The sequence below is a fragment of the Capra hircus genome, unplaced genomic scaffold (assembly GCF_001704415.2).
Source record: "Capra hircus breed San Clemente unplaced genomic scaffold, ASM170441v1, whole genome shotgun sequence".
Taxonomy (NCBI): Eukaryota; Metazoa; Chordata; class Mammalia; order Artiodactyla; family Bovidae; genus Capra; species Capra hircus.
The window spans coordinates 227,464-246,779 of NW_017189585.1; the positions used below are offsets into that span (position 1 = coordinate 227,464).

At 40.5% G+C, this 19,316-nt stretch overlaps 1 protein-coding gene across 1 annotated transcript in view; it reads left to right on the forward strand.

Moving 5' to 3' along the window:
• Nucleotides 1-19,316, forward strand: part of LOC108634551 (oral-facial-digital syndrome 1 protein-like) — a 94,513-nt gene that overhangs the window by 61,536 nt on the left and 13,661 nt on the right. The window contains exon 15 of the mRNA XM_018044519.1: nt 18,357-18,953. Within this exon, the coding sequence (XP_017900008.1) occupies nt 18,357-18,953 (597 nt within the window). The remainder of the gene's footprint in view (nt 1-18,356; nt 18,954-19,316) is intronic.

The window sequence follows — 19,316 nt, forward strand, 5'->3', positions numbered from 1 at the left end:
TTAGTATTCTATATTTATGTTTTTCTCTCTGATTTACTTCACTCTGTATAATAGGGTCCAATTTCATCCACCTCATTAGAGTTGATTCAGATGCATTCTTTTTCATGGCTTAGGAATATTCCATTGTGTATATGTACTACAGCTTTCTTAGCCATTCGTCTGCTGATGAACATCTAGGTTGCTTCCATGTTCTGGCTATTATAAACAGTGCTGCAGTGAACATTGGGGTACAAGTGTCTCTTTCAATTCTGGTTTCTCGGTATGTATGCCCCACAGTGGGATTGCTGGGTCACAAGGCAGTTGTATTTCCAGTTTTTTAAGGAATCTCCATTCTGTTCTCCATAGTGGCTGTACTAGTTTGCTTTCCCACCAGCAGTGTAAGAGAGTTCCCTTTTCTCCATACCCTCTCCACCACTTATTATCTGTAGACTTTTTGATAGCAACCATTCTGACTGGCATGAGAGGTACCTCATGATGGTTTTGATTTTCATTTCTCTGATGATGAGTGTTGTTGAGCATCTTTTCAAGTGTTTGTTAGCCATCTGTATGCCTTCTTTGGAGAACTATCTGTTTAGATATTTGGCCCATGTTTTGATGGGATCACTTATTTTTCTGAAATTGAGCTGCAGGAGCTGGTTATATATTTTTGAGATTAATTCTTTGTCAGATGCTTCGTTTGCTATCACTTTCTCCCAATCAGAAGGCCATCTTTTCACCTTGCTTATAGTTTTCTTCCTTGTGCAAAAGCTTTTAAGTTTAGTTAGGTCCCATTTGCTTATTTTTGCTTTTATTTCCATTACTATGGGAGATGGGTCATAGAGGATCATGCTGTGATTTATGTCAGAGACTGTTTTACTTATGTTTTCCTCTAGTCTGGTCTTATGTTTAGATCTTTAATCTGTTTTGAATTTATTTTTCTGTACGGTGTTAGAAAGTGTTGTAGTTTCATTCTTTTATAAGTGGCTGACCAGTTTTCCCAGCACCACTTGTTAAAGAGATTGTCTTTTCTCCATTGTATATCCATACCTCCTTTGTCAAAGGAGGTGACAAAGATAAAGTATCCATAGGTGCATCGATTTATCTCTGGGCTTTCTGTTTTGTTCCATTGATCTATATTTGTCTTTGTGCCAGTACCGTACTCTCTTGACTACAGCTTTGTAGTATAGTCTAAAATCAGGCAGGTTGATTACTCCTGTTCCCTTCTTCTTTCTCAAGATTGCTTTGGCTATTCTAGGTTTTTTGTATTTCCGTACAAATTGTGAAATTATTTGTTCTACTTCTCTGAAAAATACCATTGGTAGCTTGATAGGGACTGCATTGAATCTATAGACTGCTTTGGGTAGTATACTCATTTTCACTATGTTGCTTCTTCCAACGGATAAACATGGTATATTTCTCCATCTATGTGTATCCTCTTTGATTTCTTTCATCAGTGTTTTATACTTTTCTATGTATAGGTCTTTTGTTTCTTTAGGTAGATATATTCTTGGGTATTTTATTTGTTACAGTGGTAAATGGAACTGCTTCCTTAATTTCTCTTTCTGTTTTCTCATTGTTAGTGTACAGAGACAAGGGATTTCTGTGTGTTAATTTTATATCCTACAACTTTACTATATTCATTGATTAGCTCTAGTAATTTTCTGGTGGAGTCTTTAGGGTTTTTATGTAGAGGATCATGTCATCTGCAAACAATGAAAGTTTTAGTTCTTTTCCAATCTGGATTCCTTTTATTTCTTTTTCTTCTCTGATTGCTGGGGCTAAAACTTCCAAAACTATGTTGATTAGTAGTGGTGAGAGTGGGCACCCTTGTCTTGTTCCTGACTTGAGGGGAAATGCTTTCAATTTTTCACCATTGAGGAGAATGTTTCTGTGGATTTATCATATATGGCTTTTATTATGTTGAAGTATGTTCCTCTATTCCTGCTTTCTGGAGGTTTTTTATTACAAATGGATGTTGGATTTTGTCAAAGGCTTTCTCTTCATCTTTTGAAATATTCATGTGGTTTTTATCTTTCAATTTGTTAATGTAGTTTATCACATTGATTGACTTTTGGACATTAAGGAATCCTTGCATCCCTGGAGTAAAGTCTAGTTGGTCATGATGTTTTATCTTTTTAATAAGTTGTTGGATTCTGTTTGCTAGAATTTTGTTGAGGATTTTTGCATCTATGTTCATCAGTGGTATTGGCCTATAGTTTTCCTTTTTTGTGGCATCTTTGTCTGGTTTTGGTATTAGGATGATTGTAGCCTCATAGAATGAGTTTGGAAGTTTACCTTCCCCTGAAATTTTCTGGAAGAGTTTGAGTAGGATAGGTGTTAGCTCGTCTCTAAATTTTTGATAGAATTCATCTGTGAAGCTGTCTGGACCTGGGCTTTTGTTTGCTGGAAGATTTCTGATTACAGTTTGGATTTCTGTGCTTGTGATGGGTCTGTTAAGATTTTCTATTTCTTCCTGGTTCAGGTTTGGAAAGTTATACTCTTCTAGGAATTTGTCCATTTCTTCCAAGTTGTCCGTTTTATTGATATATAGTTGCTGATAGTAGTCTCTTAGGATCTGTTGTATTTCTGTGTTTTCTGTTGTGATCTCTCCATTTCCATTTCTAATTTTCTTGATTTGATTCTTCTCTCTTTTCTTGGTGAGTCTGGTTAATGGTTTGTCTATTTTATTTATCTCTTCAAAGAACCAGCTTTTAACTTTGTTGATTTTTGCTGTGGTTACTTTTGCTTTGTTACTTTTTCATTTATTTCTGCCCTAATTTTTATTATTTCTTTCCTTCTCCTTACCCTGGGGTTCTTCATTTCTTCCTTTTCTCATTGCTTTAGATGTACAGTTAGGTTATTTATTTGATTTTTCTCTTGATTCTTGAGGTAAGCTTGTATTGCTGTGAACCTTCCCCTTAGCACTGCTTTTACTGAGTGCCATAGGTTTGGGGTTGTGTTATCATTTTCATTCATTTCTATGCATATTTTGATTTCTTTTTTTATTTCATTTGAGATTCGTTTGTTATACAGGCTAAACGTGTTGTTTAGCCTCCATATGTTTGTATTTTTTCTTCCAAAAAATTTTATTGTTTCAAGCGGCAAAACGTTATTGGTTTCTGTGGGGCCCCTGGCAAGGCAGAGGGAGATGTGGGGTGGGGCTGGGCTCTGCCTGTTACAAAAATCAAACACTTTTATATAAAAGCCTACAAATTGGTATCAAAAGAAAACCCAAGGGGGGCTGCAGGAGGAAGCAGAGAGGGAGGTGGGAAGACAGTGAGGGACCAACATCGTGGAAGACCGGTGGGGAGGGGCGGTGCAGAGGAGCTGGGACGCTGATACAAAGTGCATGTTGGGGCCTCTTAATAGTTTTTTCCCTGTATTGACATCCAATCTTAACCACATTGTAATCAGAAAAGATGCTTGGAATGATTTCAGTTTTTTTGAATTTACCAAGGCTACATTTGTGGCCCAGGATGTGATCTATTCTGGAGAAGTTTCCATGTGCACTTGAGGAAAAGGTAAAATTCATTGTTTTGGGGTGAAATTCATTGTTTGGGGTGAAATGTCTTGTAGATATCAGTTAGGTCTAACTAGTCCATTGTATCATTAAAGTTTGTGTTTCCTTGCTAATTTTCTGTAGTTGATCTATCCATAGGTGTGAGTGGGGTATTAAAGGCTCCCACTGTTATAGTGTTACTGTTAATTTGCCCTTTCATACTTGTTAACATTTGTCTTATATATTGCAGTGCTCCTATGTTGGGTGCATATATATTTATAACTGTTATATCTTCTTTGTGGATTGATCCTGTGATCATTATTTAGTGTCCTCCTTTGTCTGTTTTCACAGCATTTATTTCAAAGTCTGTTTTATCTGACATGAGTATTGCTAGTCCTGCTTTCTTTTGGTCTCCATTTGTGTGAAATATCTTTTCAGTCTGTATGTGTCTCTTATATTGAAGTGGGTCTCTTATAGACAGTATATATATATGTAGGGGTCTTGGTTTTGTATCCATTCAGTCAGTCTTTGTCTTCTGCTTGGGGCATTCAACCCATTTATATTTAAGGTAATTAATTATAAGTATGATCCCATTTCCATTGTTGTTTTGGGTTCAAGTTTATATACCCTTTCTGTGTTTCCTGTCTAGAGAAGATCCTTTAGCATTTGCTGGAGAGCTGGTTTGGTGGTGTTGAATTCTCTCAGCTTTTGCTTGTCTGTAAAGCTTTTGATTTCTCCTTCATATATGAATGAGATCCTTGCTGGGTACAGTAATCTGGGATGTAGGTTTTTCACTTTCATCACTTTTACATCCTGCCATTCCTTTCTGGCCTAAAGAGTTTCTATTGAAAGATCAGCTGTTATCCTTATGGGAGTCCCGTTGTGTGTTATTTGTTGTTTTTCCCTTGCTGCCTTTAATATTTGTTCTTTATGTTTGATCTTTGTTAATTTGCTTAATGTGTCTCGGGGTGTTTCTCCTTGGGTTTGTCCTGTTTGGGACTCTCTGAGTATCTTGGAATTGGTATTGGAATTCTCTTACCTGTTTTAGGGACGTTTTCAACTGTACTCTCTTCAGTGTAGGTATGGAGGCTTTTTTTTCTCCTCAAGTATTTTCTCATGGTCTTTCTTTTCATCTTATTCTTCTGGGACTCCTATGATTCCAGTGTTGGGGCATTTAATATTTTCCCAGAAGTCCCTGAGATTGTCCTCATTTCTTTTAATTCTTTTTTCCTTTTTCCTCTCTGCTTCATTTATTTACACCATTCTATCTTCCACCTCACTTATCCTAACTTCTGCCTCAATCTACTGTGGTTCACTCCAGAGTGGTTTTGATCTCATTGAGAGTTGGACTGTGAAGAAAGCTGAGCACTGAAGAACTGATGCTTTGGAACTGTGGTATTGCAGAAGATTCTTCAGAGTCCCTTGGACTGCAAGGAGATCCAACCAGTCCATTCTAAAGGAGATTGGTCCTGGGTGTTCTTTGGAAGGAATGATGCTAAAGCTGAAACTCCAGTACTCTGGCCACCTCATGCGAAGAATTGACTCATTGGAAAAGACTCTGATGCTGGGAGGGATTGGGGGCAGGAGGGGAAGGGGACAACAGAGAATGAGATGGCTGGATGGCATCATCAACTTGATGGACGTGAGTTTGAGTGAACTCTGGGAGATGGTGATGGACAGGAAGGCCTGGCATGCTGCAATTCATGGGGTCGCAAAAAGCAACTGAACTGAACTGAACTGACTTTCTTCTAGGTCCTCTTTAAACATTTCTTGCATCTTCTCAATCCTTTTCTCCAGACTATTTATCTGTAACTTCATTTTGGTTTCAAGATTTTGGATCATTTTTACTATCATTATTCTGAATTCTTCTTCAGGTATACTTCCTATCTCTTCCTCTTTTGTTTGGTTTGGTCAGCATTTATCATGTTTCTTTTCCTGTTGAATTCCTGTTGAATTTCTCTGCCTTTTCATCTTGTTTAGATTGTTATGCTTGGGGTGACACTTCTGTATGCTGGAAGTTTTTGGTTCCTCTTTATTGTGGAGGTTCCTCCCCAAGGGTGGGATTGGATGAGTGGCTTGTCAAGGTTTCCTGGTTAGGGAAGCTTATATCTGTGTTCTGGGGGGTAACACTGGATCTTTTCTCTCTGGAGTGCAATGAAGTGTCTAGTAGTGAGTTTTGAGGTGTCTGTGACTTTGGTGTGACTTTGGGCAGCCTGTCTATTAATGCTCAGGGCTGTGTTCCTGAGTTCTGGAGAATTTGCATGGTATGTCTTGCTCTGGAACTTGTTGGCTCTTGGGTGGAGCTTGGCTTCAGTGTAGGTATGGAGGCTTTTGGTTGAGCTTTTGTCGATTAATGTCCTTCTAGTCAGGAGTTCTCTGTTCTCAAGTTTTGGATTTAAGCCTCCTGCCTCTGGTTTTCAGTCATATTCTTACAGTAGCTTCAAGACTTCATCTGTACTGCACTGATGATAAAACATCTAGGTTATTGGAGAAAAGATTCTCCACAGTGAGGGACACCCAGAGAGGTTCGCTGAGTTACATGACAAGAGAAGAGGAAGGAGAGAGATAAAGGTGACTAGGAGGAAAAGAAGGGGAATCAAAAGGGGAGAGAGCAGTCTAGCCAGTAATCAAATCCCTATGTGCTCTCCACAGCCTGAAACACCCGCAGAGGTCACAGAGTTACACAGAGAAGAGAAGAGGGAGGCAGGAGATAGAGGTGACCAGGAGGAGAAGAGGGGAAATCAAAAGGAGAGAGACAGATCTAGCCAGTAATCAGTTCCCTAAGTGTTCACCACAATACCCAAAGAGATTCACAGAGCTGGGTAGAGAAGAGAAGTGGGAGAGATGAGTTAGAGGTTACTGGGGGAGGAAAAGGAGATTAAAAGGGGAAGAAGGCAATCAAGCCAGTAATGACACTCCTAATTAAAAATGGGTACTGAAGATTATATTCTTAAAGGTACAAAATTGATAACAAATACCAAAAAGCAAAGGTTGAAAATCTAGAGTAGAGGTTAGACTCTCAAAAATATAATATTTTTTAAAAAGCCAAAAAAAAAATCACAAAAATCATTAAAAATATATATGATATTTGTGTTAAATATAGGGTCTTTTTTTTGCAAGGCAATTTAGGTTATAAAAATGAAAATTAAGGAATAATGAAGGACTTAAAAATAAAAAATAAAAATTTTAAAAATGATAATATAAAATATATCTAGGAATTTCTCTGGAGCTGTTGTGGGCAGTGTGTGGGCAGTTCAGTTTCAGATACTTCCTTGTTCCAGCTTATACTTCTTCTCTAGGTCCATCAGTTCAGTTGCTCAGTCGAGTCCAACTCTTTGAGACCCCATGAATTGCAGCACACCAGGCCCCCTTGTTCATCACTAACTCCCAGAGTTTACCCAGACTCGTGTCCATCAAGTTGGTGATGCCATCCAGCCATCTCGTCCAGTGTCATCCCCTTCTCCTCCTGCCCTCAATTCCTCCCAACATCAGGGTCTTTTCCAGTGAGTCAACTCTTTTCATGAGGTGGCCAAAGTATTGAAGTTTCAACTTCAGCATCAGTCCTTCCAATGAACATCCAGGACCGATCTCCTTTAGGATGGACTGGTTGGAGCTCTTTGCAGTCCAGGAGACTCTCAAGAGTCTTCTCCAACACCACAGTTCAGAAGCGTCAATTATTCTGCACTCAGCTTTCTTTATAGTCCAACTCTCACATCCATACATGACTAATAGCTTTGACTAGACAGACCCTTGTGGACAAAGTAATGTCTCTGCTTTTTTTAATATGCTGTCTAGGTTGGTCATAACTTTCCTTCCAAGGAGTAAGTGTCTTAATTTCATGGCTGCAGTCACATCTCCAGTGATTTTGGAGCCCAAAAATATAAAGTCTGACACTTTCCACTGTTTCCCCATCTATTTCGCATGAAGTGATTGGACCAGAAGCCATGATATTCATTTTCTGAATGTTGAGCTTTAAGCCAACTTTTTCACTCTCCTCTTTCACTTTGATAAAGAGGCTTTTTCGTTCCTCTTCGCTTTCTGCCATAAGGGTGGTGTCATCTGCATATCTGAGATTATTCATATTTCTCACAGCAATCTTGATTCCAGCTTGTGTTTCTTCCAGTCCAGCATTTCTCATGATGTACTCTGCATATAAGTTAAATAAGCAGGGTGACAGTATATAGGCCCTTGCCAATGTAGTCGTTGCTAACCGCAGGGTTTTAATCAGTTGCACCTGTCACTTCCAAAGCAGTTCCCTCTTTATTTTAGCTTCCTCTGTTTGCAAGTCTCTTCTTCAGTGTCTAATTTCCATGCTGACACAAGGGGGCGAAGGTGGTCACTTATTTAGGGTTGCTGTGCTGAGGTGAGAGAGGAACACTGCAAACAAATATCACTGGCATGTGTGGGGGGGTGCTCGCAGTGTCTGGGTCAAACTGGGTTTGTCCCCACTCACAGAATGTGTTTTCATCCAATCCCAGAGGCAAGGCCAAACAATGATCAAACTACCGCACAATTGCACTCATCTCACACACTAATAAAGTAATGCTCAAAATTCACCAAGCCAGGCTTCAGCAATACATAAACTATGAACTTCCAGATGTTCAAGCTGGATTTAGAAAAGGCAGAGAAACCAGAGATTAAATTGCCACCATCTGCTACATCATTGATAAAGCAAGAGAGTTCCGGAAAAATATCTATTTCGCAGACTTGGTTGGGCCTGCGTTTTGTGCCCTTCACAGGTCCAAGCAGCTCAGGCGACCAGGTGCTTGGTAAGCACACTCTCCTCAGGTGGTTGGTGCATCTTATCACCTCCCGCATCCCAGGCTTTCAGTCTCCTGAGTGTACAGCGGGAATGCCATCTCAGGTGTGCTGTGTGTCTCCTCTGGGGAACTGATCTCTGGCTATGACCTTCCTGGCAGATGTCAACTGTCCATGATCTCAGGAAAACTTTGGTTAGCTACTGGGAGCCTGCTCGCAGTTTGGTAGAGGATACAGTCTCTGGGGACGAGTTTTCCCCTTGGCTTCTGGCTCTGGCTATCGCCTCTGGCATGGGGAGGGGCTGGTCTGCAACTGGCTAGCTCTCCTCTGGCATTTGCTCAGTCCTTCGTTTTGTGAGCAGGCCAGGCTCTGACTAGGTTAGAGCTTTTCATAGGAGAGTTCTCTTTCTTTTTTTTTCTGGTCCTCTCTCTCTCTGGCTATACCACAGTTTGGGTTGCTATCTTGGGTTAGCTCCCTTAGATTGTCTTCAGGGCATTCAGGCCTGGGCCTTACCCTAAGCAATGCAGCCCACGTCTCCCTGTTCAGCCTCCACTTGGTAGTGGCAGAAGTAAGCTTCTGGGCTATTTCGCCACTGGGAGTTGTGGTTAGGCACATAATATGTGGGGTTTATCATTATTAACTTTTTCTCCTGCTGGTTATGTTGCCCTCTGAGATTCCACCACTCCCCCACAGACCCGCTGGTGAGAGGGTTTCCTGGTGTTTGGAAACTTCTCCTCTTTCACAACTCCCTCTCCGGGACAGGTCTCTGTCTCTAACTCATTTGTCTTTCTTTTTATCTTTTATATTTTGTCCTACCTCCTTTTGAAGACAATGGGCTGCCTCTTTGGGTGCCTGGTGTTCTCTGCCAGTGTCCATAAGTTGTTTCTTGGAATTTGCTCAGAGTTCAAATGATCTTTCAATGAATTTTGGGGGGAGAAAGTGGTCTCCCCATCCTATTTCTCTACCATCTTACGACAGCCCCCATTATGATTATTATTACATATTCTTTTTCACTTCTAATGATCAGTCTGTTCAAATTACTTAGTTGTTTTTCTTTTTTTATTCAGTTTTGGTGAGCTATGTGTTTTTAGAAAATTGTCCATTTGTTCTGGGTTTTGAATTTGTTGGTGTATAATTGTTCATAGTATTTTCTTAGGATTTTTTTAATTTTTTAATTTATTTGTAATTGGCTTTTATATCTCCTTTTCATTTCTTATTTTGTTTATTTGAATCTGTTTCTTGGTGAGCCTGACCAGAGGTTATTAATTTTATTACTCTTTGAAAGACTCAGGTCTTGGTTTTTAATTTCTACTTTATTTTCTATTATCTTTATTAATTCCTTCTTTCTGCTAACTTTAGGTTTTGTTCTTTTTCTGGTTATTTTAAGTGGTATATTACATTTTTATTAAGGTTTTTCTTGTTTTTTGAGGAAAGTCTATATTATTGTGAATCTCCAAGAACTGCTTTTGCTCCATCCCATAAATTTTTTGTATGGTTCTGTTTTCATTGTCATTTGTCTAAAGGTATTTTTAAATTTCGTCTTTGGTTTCCTGGATCCATTGGTTTTCCATTAGTATATTGTTTAGTCTGCATTTTTTTCCCATTTCTTTTTCTGTGGTTGTTTTCTTTTTTTCCTGCCTTTGTAGTCAGAAAAGATATGTGAAATAATTTCTTATCCTTACATTGTTCAGGCTTGTTTTGTGCTCCAATATGTGGTCAGTTGTAGAGACTGTGCCATTTGCAACTGAAAGAAATGTCTCTTGGTTTTTTGTTGTTGGTTGGTTGGTTGGATACAGTGTGCTGAAAATACCAATTAGATCTAACTGTTCTATTGTACTATTTAAGATCTGTTGCCTAGAAGTTCAGTCAATTGATAGGACAAGGGTGTTAAACTCTCCTATCATTATTGTATTCTTGTGAATTTCTCTCTTTATATCTGTTAGTGTTTGTTTTACATACTTAGGTGCTCCTATATTAGGTGTATATATTTTAACTGATGTGAAATACGCTTCTTGTATTGATCCTTTTATCATTATAAAGTGTCATTCATGACCTTTCTTTTTGACATTTGTTTTAAAGCATGTGTTGTTTGATATAAGTATTGTGACCCCCTACTTTCTTGTCATTTCTGTTTGGATGAAATAGCTTTTTTGTATCTCCCCATTTTTAGTCTGTGTTCCTTGCCCTAAAGTGGGTCTCTAATAGCAGCATATAGTAAGCTCTTTTTTTCTTTTTTATCCAATCTCCTACTGTCTGTCTATTGTTTGGACCATTCATTCCTTTTACATTAAAGGTCTTTATTGTTAGATTGTACAGTGAATAGGAAACAGAGAGCAAGACCATCCTCAAGAGAAAGAAGGGCAAAAAAGCAAAAGGGCTGTCTGAGGAGGACTTACAAATAGCTATGAAAAGAAAAAGCAAAAAGGAAGGAGAAAAGGAAAGATATACCCATTCAAATGCAGAGTTCCAAAGAATAGCAAGGATAGATAAAGCCTTCCCCAGTGATCAGTGCAAAGAAATAGAGAAAAACAATAGAATGGGAAAACTTGAGATCTCTTCAAAAAAGTAGAGATACCAAGGGAATATTTCGTGCAAAGATGGGCTCAATAAAGGACAGAAATGCTATGGGCCTAACAGAAGCAGAAGATATTAAGAAAAAGTTGTACAAAAAAGATCTTCACAACCCAGATAATCACGATGGTGTGACCACTCACCTAGAGCCAGACATCCTTGAATTTGAAGTCAAGTGGGCCTTAGGAAGCATCACTATGAACAAAGCCAGTGAGGGTGATGGAATTCTAGTTGAGCTGTTTCATTTCCTAAAAGATGATGCTATGAAAGTGCTGCACTCAATATGCCAGCAAATTTGGAAAACTCAGCAGTGGCCACGGGACTCGAGAAGGTCGGTTTTCATTCCAATCCCTAAGAAAGGTAATGCCAGAGAATGCTCAGACTACTGCACAATTGCACTCATCTCACATGCTAGTAAAGTAATGCTCAAAATTCTCCAAGTCAGGCTTCACCAATACATGAACCGATAACTTCCAGATGTTCAAGCTGGTTTTAGAAAAGGCAGAGGAACCAGAGATCAAATTGCCAACATCTGCTGGATCATGGAAAAAGCAAGAGAGTTCCAGAAAAACACCTACTTCTGCTTTATTGACTATGCCAAAGCCTTTGACTGTGTGAATCACAATAAACTGTGGAAAATTCTGAAAGAGATGGGAATACCAGACCACCTGACCTGCCTCTTGAGAAACCTGTATGCAGGTCAGGAAGCAACAGTTAGAACTAGACATGGAACCACAGACTGGTTCCAAATCGGGAAAGGAGTACGTCAAGGCTATATATTGTCACCCCGCTTATTTAAACTTCTATGCAGAGCACATCATGAGAAACGCTGGACTGGAAGAAACACAAGCTGGAATCAAGATTGCCAGGAGAAATATCAATAACCTCAGATATGCAGATGACACCACTCTTATGGCAGAAAGTGAAGAACTAAAGAGCCCTCTTGATGAAAGTGAAAGAGAAGAGTGAAAATGTTGACTTAAAGCTCAACATTCAGAAAGCAAAGATCATGGCACCTAGTCCCATCACTTCATGGCAAATAGATGCAGAAATAGTAGAAACAGTGGCAGACTTTATTTTGGGGGGCTCCAGAATCACTGTGTATGATGACTGCAGCTATGAAATTAAAGGACATTTACTTCTTGGAATAAAAAGTTAATACTAAACTAGACAGCATATTAAAAAGCAGACATTACTTTGCCAGCAAAGGTCTGTCTCACTGTAAAGTAATTAACCTCCAATTAAAATAAATTTATATTTTAAAAAGAGTATGGTTTTTCCAGTAGTCATGTATGGATGTGAGAGTTGGACTGTAAAGAAAGCTGAGTGCCAAAGAAGTGATTCTTTTGAACTGTGGTATTGGAGAAAACTCATGAGAGTCCCTTGGATAGCAAGGAGATCCAACCAGTCCATCCTAAAGGAAATAAGTCCTGAATATTATTGGAAGGACTGATGCTGAAGCTGAAATTCTAATACTTTGGTCACTTGATGTGAATGGCTGACTCATTTGAAAAGACCCTGATGCTGGGAAAGGTTGCAGGTGAAAGGAGAAGGGCCTGACCGAGGATGAGACGGTTGGATGGCATCACTGACTCAATGGGCATTAGTTTGAGTTAACTCCCAGAGTTGGTGATGGACAAGGAGGCATGGCATCCTGTAATCCATGGGATGCAAAGAGTCAGACATAAGTCTGAGTGACTGAACTGCACTGAACTGGTTGTTTAGATTTTATCAGAATGAAAACCATAATCACAAAAACAAATCCAAAGTGATGACATGGATCACAATGTTGTTTAACTCAGTGAAACTATGAGCCATCCCATGTAGGGCTACCAAAGATAGAGCAGTCATGGTGGAGAGTCCTGGGTCCACTGGAGAAGGGAATGGCAAACAAACTCAGCATTCTTGCCTTAGAACCCATGAACAATATGAAAAGGCAAAAAGATATGATACTGAAAAATAAAGTCCCCAGGTTGGTTGGTGCCCAGTTTGATACTGGAGAAGAGCTGAGTAATAGCTCCAAATGGAATGAAGAGTCTGAGCCAATTTGGAAACGGTGCCCAGTTGTGGATGTGCCTGGTGGTTAAAGTGAAGCCTAATGCTGTAAAGAGCAGTATTGCATAGGAACTTGGAATGATAGCTCCATCAATCAAGGTAATTGGAAGTGGTCAAACAGAAGATGGCAAGTGTGAACATCGAAATTTTAGGAATCAGTGAACTAAAATGGATTGGAATGGGCAAATTTAATTCAGATGTCCATTTTATATGTACTACTGTGGGCCAGAATCCCTTAGAAGAAATGGAATGGCTCTCATAGTCAACGGAAACAGCCTGAAATGCAGTACATAGGTACAATCTCAAAAATGACCAAGTGATGTCATCTCATTTCCAAGGCAAACCGTTCAATATAACAGTAATCCAACTGTAATCCACAGTAATCCATCTATGCCCCAATCACTAATGCCAAAGAAGCTGAAGTTGAACGGTTCTATGAAAACCTACAAGATCTTCTAGAACTAACACCAAAAAAAAAAAAAAAAAGTCCTTTTCCTCATAGAGGACTAGAATGCAAAAATAGGAAGTCAAGAGGTACTTGGAGTAATAGGCAAGTTGGTCTTGGAGTACAAAATGAAGAAAAGGAAAGACTAACAGAGTTCTGCCAAGAGAATGCACTGGTCATAGCAAACACCATCTTCCAACAACACAAGAGATGACTCTACACGTGGACATAAGCAGATGGTTATTACTGAAATCCTATTATTATATTCTTCGCAGCCAAATATGGAGAAGCTCTATATAATCAGCATAAACAAGACCTGCAGCTGAGTGTGGCTCAGATTGTGAACTCCTTTTTGCAAAATCAGACTTAATTTGAACCAGATATCTTGGCATGAGAGGTCAAGTGGATCTTAGGACACATCACTACAAACAAAGCTAGTGGAGGTGATGGAATTCCAGATAAGCTGTTTCAAATCCTAAAAGATGATGCTGTGAAAGTGTTGCACTCATATGCCAGGAAATTTGGAAAACTCAGCAGTGGCCATGGGACTGGGAAAGTCATTTTTCATTCGAATCGCTAAGAAAGGCAATGCCAAAGAATGCTCAAACACAGTTGCACTCATCTCACACGCTAGTAAAGTAATGCTCAAAATTCTCCAAGCCAGGCTTCAGTAATACATGAACCGTGAACTTCCAGATATTCAAGCTGGTTTTAGAAAAGGCAGAGGAACCAGAGATCAAATTGCCAGCATCCACTAGATCATTGAAAAAGCAAGAGAGCTCCAGAAAAAACATCTATTTCTGCTTTATTGACTCCCCCATGTATGGATGTGAGAGTTGGACTATAAAGAAAGCTGAGCACCGAAGAATTGATGCTTTTGAAGTTGGTGGTGGAGAAGACTCTTGAGAGTCCCTTGGACGGCAAGGAGATCCAACCAGTCCATCCTAAAGGAGATCAGTCCTGGGTGTTCATTGGAAGGACTGATGTTGAAGCTGAAACTCCAATACTTTGGCCACCTGATGTGAACAGCTGACTCATTTGAAAATAACCTGATTCTGGGAAAGATTGAGGGCAGAAGGAGAAGGGGACCACAGAGGATGAGATGGTTGGATGGCATCACTGACTCAATGGACATGGGTTTGAGTGAACTCCGGGAGTTGGTGATGGACAGGAAGGCCTGGCGTGCTACGGTTCATGGGGTTGCAGAGTCAGACACAACTGAGCGACTGAACTGACTGACTATGCTAAAGCCTTTGACTTTGTGGATCAGAACAAACTGTGGAAAATTCTCAAAGAAATGGGAATACAGACCACCCTACCTGCCTCCCGAGAAATTTGTATGCAGGTCAAGGGGCAGCAGTTAGAACCAGGCATGTAACAATGAGCTCTTTCCAAATTGGAAAGGAGTATGTCAAGTCTATATATTGTTACCCTGCTTATTTAACTTGTATGCAGAGTATATCATGAGAAATGCTGGACTGGAAGAAACACAAGCTGGAATCAAGATTGCTGGAAGAAATATCAGTAACCTCAGATATGCAGATGACACCACCCATATGGTGGAAAGCAAAGAGGAGCTAAAGAATCTCTTGTCGAAAGTGAAAGAGGAGAATGAAAAAGCTGGCTTAAAACTCAACATTCAAAAAACAAAGATCATGGTATCCAGTCCCATCCTTCATTGCAAATAGTTGGGGAAACAGTGGAAACAGTGACACTTTATTTTCCTGGGCTCCAGAATCACTGTAGATTTGACTGCAGCCATGAAATTAAAAGACACTTGCTCCTTGGAAGAAAAGCTATGACAAACCTAGACAGCATTTATAAAAGCAGAGACAACATTTTGCCAACAAAGGTCCATTTGTCTAGTCAAAGCTATGGTTTTTCCACTAGTCATGTATGAATGTGAGAGTTGAACCATCAAGAAGGTTGAAGAATTGACTTTTGTACTGTGGTGTTGGAGAAGATTTTTGAGAGTCCCTTGCAAGAAGATCAAAGCAGTCATTCCTAAAGTAAATCAACCTGCATATGTATTGGAAGACTGATACTGAAGCTGAAGCTCAGTACTTCGGTCACCGAATGCGAATGGCTGACTTACTAGAAAAAGCCTGATGCTTGGAAAGATTGAAGGCAGGAGGAGAAGGGAACAATAGAGGATGAGAGACAGTGTCAGTTGGATGGCATCACTGACTCAATGGACATGAATTTGAGCAAGCTCCAGGAGTTGGTGATCAACAGGGAAGGTTGATGTGCTGCAGTCCATGGGGGTCACAGAATGTTGGACAGAGTTGGGAGACTGAAAAGAAATAGTATATTGCCATTCTAAGAAATATTTTCCCATTGATTTTATATTTCTTTGTCCATTTCTTTTTGTTTTACTTTGTGTGACTTGTTGAATTTTTTTATTATAGTTACATTGTCTTCTTTTTGGTTTTTGTGAATCTGTTGTATGTGTTTTTGTTTAATAGTTACCTGTTTTCATCGTTTATCTGCTTGCCTTAGACAGGTAGCCATACAGACTCAAACACATTCTAGGAAGTAGGGGCAATCTACATTTTCTTACTCTCTTCCCTCAAATTTTATGATTTTTATGTCCTCTTTTACATCTTCATGTTCATTTCTCTGACATTCATTGTAATATCATCACTCTCTTAGATTTTTTAAAAAATATCTATACTGGTTAATTTGGGGCTTCCCAGATGGTTCAGTAGTAAAAAAAAAAGTCTGCCTGCAGTGCAGGAGATATAGGTTCAGTCCCTGGTTTGGGAAGATCCCCAGGAGGAGGAAATGACAACCCACTCCAGTATTCTTGCCTGGGAAATTCCATGGACAGAGGAGTCTAGTATAATGATCATAGGCTACAACCCATGAGGGCTCAAAGAGTTAGATTTGACTGAGCAACTGAGCATGCATGCATGCCAAGTATCCTGGGTTGCAGATTTTTCCTTTTTAGTGCTTTGAATATCTCTTGCCAAGCTGTTTGGGGCTGCAACATTTCTGTAGGGAAATCAGCTGATTACTTTATGGGGGTTCTCTTATAATTAATTCTGTCTTTCTCTTGCTGCTGTTAGCACACTCTCTTTAACTTTTGCCATTTTTATAGTATGTCTTGATGTAGGTCTCTTTGGGTTTACCTTGTGTGGAACCCTCTCTGTTTCCTTTACTTGGATATCTGTTTACATCTTCAGGTTTTGGAAGTTTTCAGCCATAATTTCTTCAAATAATTTTTTTACCTTTTCTCTTTCTTCCTCACCTGGAATCCCTATTATGTATAGATTGGCATGCTTTTTATTGTCCCATATGTCTTGTATATTGATCTCTTTTTTTTTTTTTAATTTGGCTTTCTGTTTACTGTCTTGAATGAGTGATCTTCATTATTCTATCTTCTGGAGCACTTACTGATTCTTCTGAATTATTTGTTTTGTTTTGGCCATGCCCCATGAGTTGCAAGATCTTCGTTCCCTGACCAGGGATAGAATCCACACCTTTGTCAGTGAAAGCATGGGGTCCTAACCACTGCACTACTAGGGAATTGCCTGTTTTTCTGCATTATTCATTCCTGTTCATTGCCTTTAGTTTGGTTTTCATCTCAGCAAATGAGTTTTTTAATTTTCTTGCTTCCTCTTTATAGTTTCTAGTCCATTTTTATAGTACTTTGAACTTATACTGATAACTTGTTCTTAATTTCTTTAGTATTTCCATCCTTTTTTGAAATCTGTGCTGTTAAACTGAAGAAGTCTGTTTCATTGTTTGTTCTTTCAGAGGAGTTTTCTTGGTTTAATCACCCTTAACTAGGGGTACTTCCTCTGCTTCATTTTACTTAATTTTCTCTCCTGAATTTACAGAAAAGAAGTATATCTATTGTGGTCCCAGGGGACTGTTTATATGTGGAAGCGTTCCTGTGTAGCTTCTGTGGGTTTAATGTTTGTTTGTCATGAGGGCTGTTTTTGGTTTGAATACCTGTGGCCTCTTTGCTCAATGTGTGCTGGCCATGATCATTATACCCTTATAATCCAGGTATGCAGATGTGGTGGCTGGTGCCCAGTCTTGCGGTTCTCGGCATTGGTGGAGGATCTCATACACACCCCCTAGAGCATGTGATGGGATCACAGGCAGCCTGAGACCGCTCCTGGAGCCTGGGAGAGTGGCAATGGCAGCAGTTCGAGACTGCTTCTGTAACTTGGGGTGGAGAGCAGCAGAGGCTCAGAACCGACCTGAAGCCTGTGGCATGCAGATGGCGGTTGCCATGCCCATGATCCCTCCTGGAGCTTCTGTAGGCTGTGTCATACTTCCTGACAGCATGCACAGCAGAAAAGGCTGCAGTGGTGTGTCCCACCACTCCCCTCACATACCCCAACCATCAATAGCACCTGGCCTCTAAGGTGGCCCAAGCTTCCTCCATGTACACCCTCAGAAGTGACTGCTCCAGACTCCAGCCCCTTCAGGCTGTTTCCATACAGCCCACCCTAGCCCTCTCCCTGAGTCTGATCTCCAAAGAGTAAGCTTCAACACCCAGCTTCTGTCTGCATGGGTGGACACGTGTCTCTGGGTGGGGAATACAGGACAGTGGTGCTGACCTTTTGTGCAGGTCTGTCTCTCTCCCAGCTGCTGCACATCAGAGTCTGCATTCTCCTCCAAGGCTCTGGAGCTCACCCCCATCTTGACTGATCTCCTGCAGTGCAGGAACCTTGCCTCTTTCACAGCTCCTTCCTGAGGGTACAGATCCTGTCCCAGATTCTTCTTCATTTTCTTTTGTTGTACTATTTTGGAACCAACCTGGTTCCATGGAGATTATTTTGCCCTTTTGGAGATCTGAGATCTTCTGCCAGTGTTCAGTAGATATTCTGTGAGAATCATTCCATACAGAGATGTATTGTTGATGTATTTGTGGGTGGAAGTGGGTTCATGTCTTATGACTCCACCATCTTGATCACTTCCTACAAACTATTTAACATGCTAATTGATTTTTCAATGAAAATATTCCCCAAAGCTTTCAGTTTGGTTCCCTACTTTTTCTCTTCCTGTCTCACACTATTTGTTTGTAATCCACAGCACTAGAGAATGAAGTATACTACAACCCGAAGCACTCTCTTCAGAATTGCTCCATCAGCACATTACTGAGCACCAGGGTTCATGAGAGTAACATCAACCGAGATTTCTTGAGAAACCCTCTGAAAAAAGAGGAGGCAACAGCAGGTCCAGTTACATCACAGATCCCAGCTTACCCAAATGCCAGCAGAGAGGTCAGTTCCCCCGATTCTGACCTTGAGTTTGTAGCCAGTGCCAAGGACAGGGTGAGAAAGCTGGAGCAGGAGGCAGAGAACCTGGAAAAAACTTTCCAGAACTACCATCAAAGGGTCCGTTGGTGCCCTGCCAAGAGCCTGTTGGCAGTCAGAAGCCCACCTACCCTGTACCTGCCAGGGACTCTCAAGAACGTCACTACAGCTGCTCCCGAGAGGTGTGTTTTTGTGGACAACAGAGTCACCTCTCAGCAGCCTCTGGTAAGCACATGTGAAGGGGACAAGAGTGTGGTGTCCGAGGTGCCCAGCAGTATTGCCTCAAGGTCATGCAAGAGTGTAGTCTCCAGATGGCTCTCCTCCACGCCACTCCCCAGCGCAAGAAGCCATGATAGTGAAATGTACCTGGAAGGTGAGCAATGGACACAGGCCTGTGGATACTCTGGACAGGGGTCACTTTGCTCCTTGTCCTCCCTCTCTGCATAAGAGTGCAGCTGAAAGTATGAGGAGTCATGGGATCCTCCGAACTGCAGGCTACTGGGGAGCAGGTCATCTCCCCCAGGTCACAGGAGGTGTGGAGGCTGTGGGATGGAGAGTCAAGTGCTGGCATTTTGCTTGGCACATGGAGGTTTTCAAAGAGTGACTGTGGCTTTTTCTGGGCTGCTGGTTAGTTTCATGTGTTTTCTTATTATCACTGCACTTCCATTTTCATGCCTGAATTGTTCTAATTTCCTGTAAAATCATCTGTGGATGATTTTCACTTACTGCACTGCTT